Genomic DNA, 12513 nt, shown 5'->3' with positions numbered 1-12513 from the left:
TAAGTGTTTTGTGACGATGCTCTCTGCTGGGGCTCTGCAGAGGGTAAACTCAGAAACAAAAAAGTAATGTCCCTGGAACAGCCAAAGAATCTTTGGAAATGCTAAACCACATAGAACAATACACTCCCCATCTGCAAGGCCCGCCCACCGGAGCATTCCCAGTCATGCAGAGGGACATAGGCAAGGCACAGACCTAAGCCCACATGTACCTGCATGAACACATACAGACACCCTCACATGCACTCACATACACACTCAATATTCATGCAGATATATATATACACACACACATACCCACACCATACTTATATACAGACATGCATATAGCACAGACACATACATACACATACAGAGAAACACAATCACAAATGAAGATATACCTTGAGACACATACATTCCTACATATACAAAGGCACACACATGTACCACAGTCACATATACATAAAGACAAATGTACATGCATATTCACATATTCTCAAAGACACATACTCACATGTACACAAACACACACACACAAACACATGCACTCACATCCTCATACACGGGACGAGGCATTGCCACTCTGGAAAAAAAGCCAATTCTGAAATCAAGCTCTGTCTGTGGAAAGGAAGGCTTAGCTGAAGGAGGGAGCTGTCCAATCCTGAAGCAGTAGGGAGAGTAGGGAGTGAGTGAACTAGAAAAGCAGAGGGAAGTAGAAACATTGTTTCAAATACTTTTTTGGAGAAGGCTCAAAAATACTGGGAGATCAGCCTGGGCAACCTAGTGAGACCCTGTCTGTACAAAAAAAAAAAAAATTCTCCTGGCATAATCGGGTACACCTGTAGTCCCAGCTACTTGGCAGGCTGACGCAGGAGGATAGCTGGAGCCCAGGAGTCCAAGGCTGCAGTGAGCCATGATTGCATCACTGCATTCCAGTCTGGGCAACAGAGCAAGACTCTGTCTCAAAAACAAAAAGAAAACACACACACACACACACAACAAAAATTTAAAAATATTTGGAGAATTTGAAAGTTTTCAGTTCTGCTCAGAGTTTAGATCTCCAAACCTTTAGGTATTCCAAATGCCAAAAAATTCCAGATCTAGTCAGACCTGAGCTCAGATCCTAATTCCACCCTGTATGTGATCTTGGGCAAATTGCTTAACGTCTTCGAGCCTTGATTTTCATATCTATAAAAAGGAGATAATCATACCACTCTTTTGGGGTAGCTGTGTTATGGTCACATCAGGTAATGCGTGTAAAACACCGAGCCCCCATAGTCCCACTGTCCAAGGCCAATGGTTAGCTCTCTCCTTCACTGTCTAATAGCCAGTTGCCAACAAGATGCATGTCTATATTTAAAGTGTATCAAAATTACTTCATGATTCATTATTTCCCAATATACCTTTTCCCTCCCTCACCCCTCTCCTAAACACTCAGAACTCTCTTCCACTCCCTTAATTCTAAAGCGTTCCGAAGACACACACTTTTCTAATCAACTTGATCCTGGAGTATAAACAGCAGACAATGCAATATTACAAGGGCTCAGTCTTTCTGGAATAAAGAAATCTGGCAGACTTTTTCCTCTGCAGAATGAGGACAAATTTGCCAGACCTTGGTCTTCCCCAGCATGTGGCTGGTAAGTATGAGGAGGTTGAGGCCACAACTGCCTGATCTTACTTCACTGTTGCTGTAATGTATCCAGGTGAGGGTAGATTGGGTTCAAATTAACGTTTGGGGCTTCTAGCATTTTTTCCTAGAGATATCTAAATGCCCAAAGGAAAAGAGACTATTTCTCACTTGATAAGAAATGGCTACAGACCCTTCCCCAGTAGCCGTAATCTCCTTTTTCATCGAGGAAGCTTTTAAAACTCACAACGTGATAGCCAGCCCTCAAAGCACCTGAAGCATTGTGATGGCGCACATCAGGCTTATTTTTCAGAGCGGCCCATCAGAAACTGGATTCCATTTTTAAATCCCCAAATTCCTCCATTAGTGGTTTCTGAAAGCTGGGAAGTGGAAGAGATCAAAAGGTCTGATGTGATCCGTGGCAGACCAAACTGCCCACACCCCTCTGGTGAGAGATCATAAATATCATGCATTTGTATTCCCCACTCACGTTTCTTCATTTCCAAGAAACTGCTCTCAAGGAACCAGGGGCCACCATGAAACATTTCACGGAGGGTTTGTGTTTGTTTGATCGATTTTAATTATTTGAAAAATGGTGTTTTCTATCCCTTTGGTCACAGAAGATCAAAAGGGTAAAGGAAAAAAAATTTCCACTAAAGAGACTAATATGAAAGCCAACATATCTGACAATGACTTCTAAAATATATTTAAGAAAAGGCACCTTTCTGGGGAAAGGAGTCAGAATTTCAGATCTTTCCATTGGAATCATAATGCTGATGTGCTACTTAAATATTTTTAAAACTAAGTTACTTTGTACTGATAGGAATAATGTTTAGGCCTGGCACGGTGGCTCACACCTGTAATCCCAGCACTTTGGGAGGCCAAGTTGAGAGGATTACTTGAACCCAGAAGTTCGAGACCAGTCTGGGCAACATAGTGAGCCCTTATCTCGATTATAATAATTTTAAAAGGGAACAATGTTTATTTAACTGTTCTCTGAGACCAGATTAATATTTTGTAAAATTTGTACTTTGATGTGCCAGCTTGATGTGCCTCCTGTGAGGCTTTTGCTTTTTAACTCCCTTTGCTTTTTAACTGCGTTTTGGATGAAGTGTTCCTTTTGTTTCATGCTTTGACTTGACAGGCTAATGCTCAGGACAAGGTTTTTCCTTGCTCCTTTCCAGAAAAGGAGCTGGGTCCATGGGAGCCACTTGCAGGGCTCCCTGTTTGCAGACCCCACAATATTCCCGCTCAGGTGGCCATCCTCTTGGGACAGCCAGCAGTGCTCCCAAGGGTGGCTGTGTCTGTGAAATGGGAGCTGTGATCCCAGTCTCTGAGTACCTTAAGACCACCAGCACTCCGAACTTGGTCAAGTACCTTCAAATTGGCAAGCTCATTCCCTCCACCCGACACCCTGTGAAGCGGACATTCATTGTCTGTGTTTAAAAGGTTCTGAGAATAAGGGGCTTCCCTACGGGTACACAGGTTGAGGCCGAATTAGGACTAAACCTTCTTTTTCTCTGGGTCTGATGGCTTCCACCTGTGCTCAATCAAAGCCACCTCCATCTGGGATTTTTGCCCAAAACCTTTTTGCTGGTGATTTCCCTCCAGAAGTAAGCAGTTTTTTGAGCTTTGTCTCAAATAACATTTGGCCAATATATATTTCCAAAAACGAGTAATTGTATTTATTTGTTAAGTTTCTTTACTGACTACTAACTGAAAGGAGATGCCAAGTGGGGCATACACAGTTGAAATATTATGCAAATGTTTTTCTCGAAATTTTCCATTCCTTTCCCACACGTAAGGAAGAGAAAACAACAAATTGCAGACATTGCTGTTCTCTTGCCTCAGGTTCCCTGAGTAAGGAAGAATGAAGATGGTTTTCTAAAGGCAGGCTTGGGAAATACTGTCAGTGGGGAGGCTCATTGATTTAGTCTGGGAATGACTAATTCTAAAATGCATCAACAAGGTGAAACCACAGGATATACTAAGTTATGGCAAGCCTGCCTAAACACATACCCGAGTTCTGAAATGTCCAGGTCAAAGATTTATAACGGAGGCATAGTTACATTAAAATTAAATTAAGAGGTCTATTATTGGATAAATATTTCAAAAATAAAACTTTCCATTTCAAAGTAGCCACCATCACCGCTGATGATAAAATCCTGTTTTCTGGTCACAATTTGCCTTTTAAATCACCTGGTAATTGTGACCAAAGGAACCAAGGCCTGATTCATCCATGCAGTCCCCACACAGGGAAAACCTGAGGCCCACGACTCAGTTTTCCATGACAAATCTAGTGTGTGCTGCCCCCCAATCCTGGCTCTTTGTCATTAAAGAATATTGATTTTTGTTGAACAGTTTGTAGTTCTCATTTTTATATTCTTGCTTATTCTAAATCAGCATATCTTGAAGAGGCAATAACAGAATTTTCCAAAATGTTTTTATAAAATTCCTCTTAAGGGATATTCACAACCTAGTAATAATCTCATAACACAGCTAAAGCACAAAATTCCAACATTAATTCTTTCAAACGTAAAGAGAAAAGGCACATTGAACATCAAGGTAGTTCATGATGATGACAGCAGCATTAAACATAGAGAGCTGGGCTAGCCACAAAAATATTGGAAAAATTCTAATTTTAAAAATTGGCATCACATTGAAGGTAAATCATATCCTCTATCATCATATCCACTGACATTTTTTAAAATGCATCAGTGTACTCACGTCTTTTTATCTAATTTCTAATTTTTTCTGGTTTGACAAATGACTAGCAACCAGAAAAAAAAGTCAGAAAATCCTTCTCACATCAGAAAGGATCACACCTGAAGCCGTCCTTTCCCTTCACGTGCCTTCCAGAATCCTTCCCACTTTTACCGTTTGCTTTCTTCGGTGGTTTGGGGTGCCTTTGAAAATCTCCTTTGTTCTTTTTCGGCTTTGTCAAAAATAGTAACCTCTTCAATAAAAGAGCAAATTCAAAAGTAAACTGGAGATAATTTTGATGTTATCATTTTAAGGCTGTAATTTGGATAATATTTTAACATAAGGAGGTGAGTAACAATGAAATATACAATGTAAATATGTATTTGCAGGGATAGGATTATCTCCTAGGTGATATACCGTCACGTAATTAGTATTCTTCAGTAGGATATCAAATATTCTCAGTAATCGCAAATAAAATAGAAAATTACATTAAACAAATCCATGTTCATATATGGAAATGTTGTAGACATATCTATTTCCACTCCATTTTCACATTTAATCATTGCTAAATCTCTACACTGTATTTTTCTGATGTCTCACTCTAACAATTTTCCATATGTTTGGCAATGTTTCCCTCATAACAAGAAACTTTCAATTAATTTGGCTGCAAGTTTTGTCTCTATTAAGCTATTCCCAGAACCAATCCCTTAACCCCCTAACATCATAATTAAAGCAAATTATACTTTAAAGACATGTGGGGGTGAGGCACTGCAGTAAAACATCTGTGGCTAGACCCAGACTGACAGAGGGAATAGGGTGGGGAGATCTGAGAAAAGAAATCCACCAAAATTACAGCAGGAGGTAGGACTCACCTCCCAAGACGACTTTCCAGTCAGCCACTCATACAGTTAACCCCAAAGTCCATTTTCCAAGGGACAATCCATTTCATTTTCACCAATTAAACCCAAACTGTCCACCTACCCCCAAGAGCAGTGCCTCAAAATGGTTGATTTGTGCTCCATTTTGATCAGGGATCCTATAAAATTGAGGACTGAATAAAGTAAAACCTCACAGTGGCATCTAATTTTAGTTGATTTATTCCTACCACAAACAATAAGAGCTCAGCTCCAGGGCGGCTTCTGTCCTATAGGCAGCACCTGTGCTCCCCTCCCAGGGCGCCTAGAAAGAGAGATGGATCCACCACCGTGCAGCCTGCTGGACACATGACCCCCCGAGTAAAACCCCTGTGCCGTGAATTCCTGCACAATCCCATGTTTCTCCCCGCAAAGATTTTGCAAAGGAAGGAAGGGATAGACAGAAGAAGTTGGGGGAAGAGCGGAAGGAGGAGGAGGGAGGGAGAAAGAGAAATTCAAGCCACCAGATCGCGAGGGAATTTTACTAAAAGCCGTGGACCCTATTTGCCCACATCTCTGTTATGGGCATTGTTAACGCGCATTTCAGGAAGGGAGAAAGGCAAAACATTGTTGCAAACGTAAAACCCCCTCAACGGTGCCCCAGCCAGCCCTCTCCAAATTCAGCAATCTGTGCAGTCATGTATTTGGTGCTGCCACAGCAAACTGCTGCTTCAGTCTGTCTCTAACCTTGGGTTTCTCAAAATGGGTAATACTCCTTCTGCCCTCTCTTCAGCTAAACTGGTTCCAAGTCCCTATGCGTTCCAAAGCTCCTCAGCTCTGTTCCTGAAAATTTTCCTTAACTGAAAGAAAAGGCACAAGGTCCCTTTATCAAGTTTCACCCACCCTCCCCCCATCTACAACTCTTCAATAGGAAGAGGACACAAGTTTCCCGGCCAGAGAAATCCACTAAATACCCACCACTCCTGCCCAAAACAAGAAGCTCAAAGCAGATTTCATAACCAGGTAATAGAAAGAACGGTTAATTCTTGTTAATTACTGTTCCATCTCTGCAGGACTGCAAGCCCCATCCTCCTTCCCCCGGCTCCTCCCTCTCCTCCCAGCACTGGGGTCTCCGGCTTCAGTCTGCTAATGCGGGTGCTAAGTCATCACTAATTGACTGTAACGCAGAGTGAAAGGGCATTAAAATCCGAGGCAACTGGGAAGTTACGACAATGCAAATATTTAGGACTTGAGGCTGTCTACACCTGGCCAGCGGGGTCATCGGGTCACTGTTCAAAATACAGGATGCCCCTGTGGCCCAAGTTTTTGTCTACTCAATGGAAAGAAATTGCTTTGCTGGTTTCCCGGCTCTCCCACCCCCACCCCACCTCTAGGAGCACTCGATTTTAAAAAATGGACCCTGGTATTTGCAGCCCTGTAGGCGGTCTCCGAGACGTCTTGAGGGCTCGCGTTACCCTAATCCTCACAGCATTTAGTCTACATTCTTGCCTTAACCCCGCTTTGTTTTTGGCGTGTCAAGAGGCAGCAGCAGATACACCTAGCTTCAGTCGTCCTTCCTTCAACTTCCTGCCGCTCCCGGTTTTCTCCCTCCACGGCTTTTCTAGTAATTCATTTCCTTCTTTATTAGTTTCACCTTTCAGATCCCTTTAAAAGACACATCTGTCTCACTGCCTAAAAATAATAAGGTCCCATCCTGCACAAAGCCAACCCCCTGAGACACAGGGGTGCACTCGGTCCCAGTACAGCCGCGGCCTCTCGTGCGGTGGATGCACCCGGCGGCCCGTGCCACCTCGCCTTCCCCGGCGGCGCACAGTACCACCAACTCCCTCACCTGGCCGATTTTAATTGACATCCTCAGACGCCTAGGTAGAGACTCTGTTTCTCTGGAGCCTGACACGTTTCCAGCGCTCGTCAAGGTCCACCAAGCTGGGGGAACCGAGCGGGGAGCCAAGACTCGAACACCCCCCGAACGCGCGGGCCGGGCGGACCCGCCGGTGGCCTCCCCGCTCCCAGGAGGAGGAACCCCTCCGAAAATAGGAGCACCGCTTTCCCAAGGTTAAACAGTCACAGAAGACTCGAGTTGCCGGGGTTGGGGTTTACTTTTGTCATTCCAAATGCTTGGAATGAAGTGGGCCTGGAGAGGAAGAGAGGTTTCCACCCGGCCTCCTCTTAATGGGAGCGTCGTCGCACTCGCGCCTGCCTCGCCTATCCTTGCGGGAAAAGTCCCTGCCACCACTCTAAAGGGCGGCAAAGGGGTCCCAGGCCTGACTAATTCCAGCTCAGTCGGACCTCCGGGCCACCTGAGAGAATAAGCTCCAAAAACGGGAGCAAACCGCTGGGCGGATGCAACGAAAGGGCTAAGGCGCAGGAACCCCTATTGCGGCGCGCGGGGGACAGAGAGGTGGTCCCTCCCTTGCCCCCTTCTGAGCTACGACCTTTACCCACGGCTGCGGGACCCAGTAAGCGCAAAGCCGGCTACCTGCGAAGGGCCGCCCTGTCCAGATATACCTCCACCGGCGAGCCCCGCAAAACCCAGAGCACGCCCAGGATTCCCGGGCTAGTGCCCAGGATCGTGCGCCGCCCACGGGTGCGCAGCAAACGCTCATTTAAAGAATTCATGGTCTGTTCCCCGGGCCACCCAGGCCGGCATCTGCCCGCAGGGCGGAGGAGCCCTGCCCCGGTCGCAGCGAGGTCATGTGGGTCGCGCTTCCAGACCCTAGGACGCCACTCCCGCTCAGCCCTGCGTAGCCCCGCCTAGCTCTGGTTTTCGGCGAGCCCGGACCTCGGCCAAGCGAGGAAATAAACTTGAGTGAGGTCCTGCTTCTTCTCAGTCCTGACTTTACGACTTCCCGGGACACTGCGGACCGCTCATTGCAGACCTTTGCCCCTCACCTGCTGCACTTGCGTGCTCCGTGTCCGGCTTTAACAGTTAACTCCGCATGCCGACAGCACTGGGACAGCGGCTTTCCAAGCTTCCCTCCGTGCTCATGGGCCTCTCAGATAACAAGGCGCTGGAAAGGAGGAGGCCGGAGCCCTCTCACCCCTTGGGCGTCCTCGGCCATCCGCTGTCCCAAGCGGGGCACTGCCGCGCTCACCCGGGTTTCTCCAAACTCCCTTCTATGTGGTGCGCAGCTCTGGCCAGGGGCTGGAACGGGATCCTAGCAGTTAGGACATCGGAACCCACAACCTATCAGGCCCGAATCTGCCCGCGGGGACAGCTGGCCTCATCTGTAAAAACTGTCTCCCGTCTGACAATATTCTTGCGACGCAGGGAGGGAGGTCTATGGTGCCCACAGCTGCTGTATCGGAATGTTCGGAATATGATAGAATCTCAATCTATTATATATACACACACATACACACACAAAATTTGTGTGTGTGTGTGTTCCTCGCACAAGGAGACAAGGCAGGAAGAACAGCACCAGCGTTTGAGCTGGTCTTGGGCAGTGAACCCGTCTCACCCCCTTAAGAAATGGACTGGAGGAAGGACGGTCAACAACTCCGGGGACTCGGATCCGCAACGCTACCTGCGCTGGGACATTTACCCCACGCACTCCGGAGGAGCCCCAGGAGGGGAAGCCCCAGGGAAGTCCTTCACCCCGACCCTACCAAACACAAAATAAAATACCCTTTTCCTACAGCTTCGGGGTTCGCCAGAGCTTGACGGAAGCATTTTAGGAGACAAGGAAGGGGACAGAGACCCCCAGGCCTGCATTCCAAATACCACCACCAGCCGAGACCCAGCGGGGCTCCTCCTTCTCCCGTGCGGGCTGCCCTCTCTCCCTCCAGGGATCCAGCCGCAGGCGTCCATCGTCCTTTCCCTCGGTGCCTGGGGAGACTACATGGCAGATGGGTCAAAACCGAGGCGGATAAAACGCCTCACCTTCCTATATAGCCTGCGCTTTTCCTCGTCTCCTCAGAGGACAGGGCCGTCCAGCCAGGGCCCCGACGCGTGGAGGGACTGCCGAGGTCCGAGGAGAGAGTTTTGGAGGCGGCTCCGGAGGCTCTCGCCTCACCTGCACCCGACACGCCCCGGTCGGGCGCTGTGAGGATTCGGATCTCGACGTCCCTACAGCCCGGAGGGAGGTGGCGGGGACGAGCTGTCGGTGCGGGCCGTAGGGACAGCTGTAGGGCTGTCGGAGCGACGAGGCCCGCACGGGTGGGGGGGGGGGGCACGCGACCAAGGCGAGGTAAAACAAAAAACAAACAAACAACAAACAAAAAACACAGGAGGGCGATGGATGGCGGGAACGGGAACGGTTAGTCCGAACAGGAGACTGCGGGGGCGGGAGGCGGGGACAGAGTAGCGAGGAAGAGGCCAAGTCTGGAGCAAGACCAGCGAAGAGAGGGAAATTATTACATCACTTGGAAACGTTTCCCTAAAGGGTATGCCCCTCACCCATCCCCAAATAAGCAAAAGAATAGTCCAGCTGCCGCCAAAATAAGCTGGATTTAAATCACTTCTTCTAAAATGCCCCTAGAGGAGGGCACTAGAGGCACCGAGCTTGGGGACACCTAGATCTGTGTTCCCAAGTGCTCCATTCATGGTGACTCCGTGTGATGAAGAAGCGAACATGTCTGTGTTGAGGCGGAAACCCAAACCTTCTAGTTGGCGACTGGAGGGACCCCTGTGGGGGAGGATTTCTTTTGTCTCCCCTCCCCTAGGATTTAAAAGCCTGCTGTCCTGGAAGGCCCAAGGGTGGGCCCCACGACCCCTCAAGCTTCCCCCTTCTCAGGCCACTGGGCCCAGTCCCAAGAAAGCTAATAGTTGTGTATATGCAGGTGATGGGGACCTATCCCCTGGTCCCAGCACCAACAGCATAACAGCCAGCGGCCAGATGTGCTGCAAGGGAGGGTACAATCCACTCACATTCCAAGAGGAAATAAAAGCTGGATCCCGAAGTCTTCAGCGAATGGGCCCCTCGATTTTGGCTGATGCCTCCTCCAACCAAGGTCACAAAACTCGGACAAAAGGGAGAACTGACCCCCCCTCTAGGTTAAACACTGTCTCGCTGGGCCACCCTGGGGTGGGGGTGGGGGGCAGGGAGGAAGTTCCTTTGTACACTTCAAGTTTTCCACAGTGTGAACCTAGACTCAGCCTTGGCAAACTGTAGCTCTGAAGGTGAGTTCTGGGCACTTTAGTAAAGCGACTCCCTGACGTCGAACATCAAAGTCGTCCCTGAACAAGGGAAGCAAAAAGTGAGACAATCAGAGCGTCTCTCATCACAAGAAAGGCCGTCAGAGCAGAGACCATCGTCCTTCATTGCGGTCCCAACGGACAGGTCACCTACGGACCACAGCCGTGACAGCACAGACGTACCGGGTACCAAGGACACTAGTAACACACACACACCCTTTTCCCACTCATGCACTCTCCTCACTAGCGCAGAGCTACAAGCAGCTTAAGGACTCGGTGCACCTTTGCCAGGGTTTCTGTTTCCGTTTTTGCAGAGACTGAGAACCCACTCTGTCCCTGCCTGTGTGCGGGGTGTGGGGAGCAGTGAATTTCCAATGCCTTCTACGAAAACATCTTAGCAGTAAACTCAACACAGACGTGGAACTGTTTGCCAGCAGCTGACACAAAAACACGCAAAGAAGAACTATAGAATACAGTCAAGAAACAATCTAAATAGGCTTGGATGAAGCTATTCTTTTCTAGTTCCTTCTCAAAAACTTCCCAGGGAAGCCCAGGATACGCCTGCCCTCCAAGGTATCGCCAGACAGAAACCCTGCCATGGAGACCCGAAGCGCAGGAGGGCGCGCTCGTGCGCCCTAGTTTGTAGGTAGTCACCATCCCTGGGTGAGCCGGTCCTTACTTAAAGTAAACCCTGAAGATGTAGCTACCGCACCACTAAAGAAGTCGCAGGCGGAAGTACAACCCCTTGGCAAGGGGAGCGAGGGACTCCTTGGTCTCTCCAGGGTGTCCGGGGCGCCCTGCTGAGCGTGCGAGCCACCGCGGCAGGACACCCCGACGCTCGCCGCGCGCTCCCGCTCGCGACGATTGGGCACCTGTTCTGGCCTCCGCAGATTCCCTCTCGCGGACTCTCGCTCAGGAGTGAAGGACAGAGACGGATTCCCTCCGGGAAAAATTTCTGCGCGCGCACACCCATACACACAGAGAGAGACTTGGGGATAAACACGCCCCGAGCTCCCGCCGCCTTGCTAATTTCGGACGCGGGAAGAAAGCTGGCGGGTAGGCTAGCAAAGCGCTCACACACCCCGGTCTCTACCTCTCCAAACTCGAGCCATCCTGAGCACCTGCCCTCGCGTGCGCAAAGGTTTGAACCCGGAATTCACAACTTGTGGGCGCTTCTCCCTCCCCTGCATTCCTAGGCTAGCTGGAATGCAGCGAGCAGATTCCCTCACAAGGAGCAGTCTCCGGCGGCGCACGCGGCGGGCGCCGCGGGCAGTAGTGGCTGGGGACGCACCCGGCGCGCACGCCCGGGGCGCGGGCCACAGGGATTAAGAGTGTGGCCGGGGCTTCTCCGCCGCCAGCCCCGGGGGCGAGAGACGCGCTCTCCAACTTCCCGCCAGCTGGGGTGAAGTTGCACTAGCGGTCCTGCGAGCGTTGACCGTCACGCCGGCGAAAGATTTGTGGGGACCACCTTCGCCCTCAGGCCTGGCCTACAGCTCGTACCCATGGGTGTCCCCAAACAGCACTCTCCCCAGCGTTCCAAGAAAAGCCTTGGGCTGGAGATGCGGGGTTCGGTACTCGGCTCGCCTCAAGCAGGATCCAGGAGGCGTTTACATTCGGCCTCAAACAGCCAAGAGCCTGCCCCCCTGAAACGCACTCTGGCCGGTGCCCCTGCCCTGTGACCGACTCTGCGCCCCGGCCGCCGGCCCCTCCCGGCCCCCGAGCGGCGTCCGGCCCGCCCCGCAGCCGCTGAGGCTGCTAGTTGTCGTGTTAGAATTAAATCAGAGAGAAAGGGGGGGTGTCTTACGTTGCATCGGCACACCTAGCATCTCCGGGAGCCCCTTGACAGCCGCTTCCGCGGGGACGGTCGCACTCTGCATCATCTCGGAGAGAGAGCCAGCGAGTCGCAGTCTCCGGAGATCTCTCGCTCTCTCGCTGTAGCTCGATTCAGAAATTTCAAAATAATAATTAAAACCCCAAGCAGGCCGCTGGAGTCACAGTGGAAGCCGGGCCCTCCGCTTCTCCGGGAGGACTCCACAGGCTGCCCGACCCCCTCCCCCCACCAGTCCCCAGTCTGTTTCCAGTCCCTTTGATCTCGCTCTCCGGGGTTGGTGCACATCCCAGGTTGAGACGCTGTTGCTGCAGCTCTGGCTTTTTTCCTCTCCTCCCTCCCCCGCCCGCTCCTTCCCCCTCCC

The 12513-nt window shown here is 50.1% G+C and overlaps 1 protein-coding gene across 1 annotated transcript in view; it reads right to left on the bottom strand.

Annotated features, from left to right (window-relative positions):
- LHX4 (LIM homeobox 4) overlaps window positions 1-12445 on the bottom strand; it is a 46099-nt gene extending 33654 nt beyond the window's left edge. The window contains exon 1 of the mRNA XM_011951141.1: window positions 12126-12445. Within this exon, the coding sequence (XP_011806531.1) occupies window positions 12126-12201 (76 nt within the window). The 5' untranslated portion in view covers window positions 12202-12445. The remainder of the gene's footprint in view (window positions 1-12125) is intronic.
- Window positions 12446-12513: the final 68 nt, after the last annotated feature.

Source organism: Colobus angolensis, unplaced genomic scaffold (genome assembly GCF_000951035.1).
Source record: "Colobus angolensis palliatus isolate OR3802 unplaced genomic scaffold, Cang.pa_1.0 Scaffold315, whole genome shotgun sequence".
In the NCBI taxonomy this organism is placed as follows: Eukaryota; Metazoa; Chordata; class Mammalia; order Primates; family Cercopithecidae; genus Colobus; species Colobus angolensis.
Note: the sequence above shows the minus strand (reverse complement) of the source record. Positions and strands in the feature narration are given on the sequence as shown.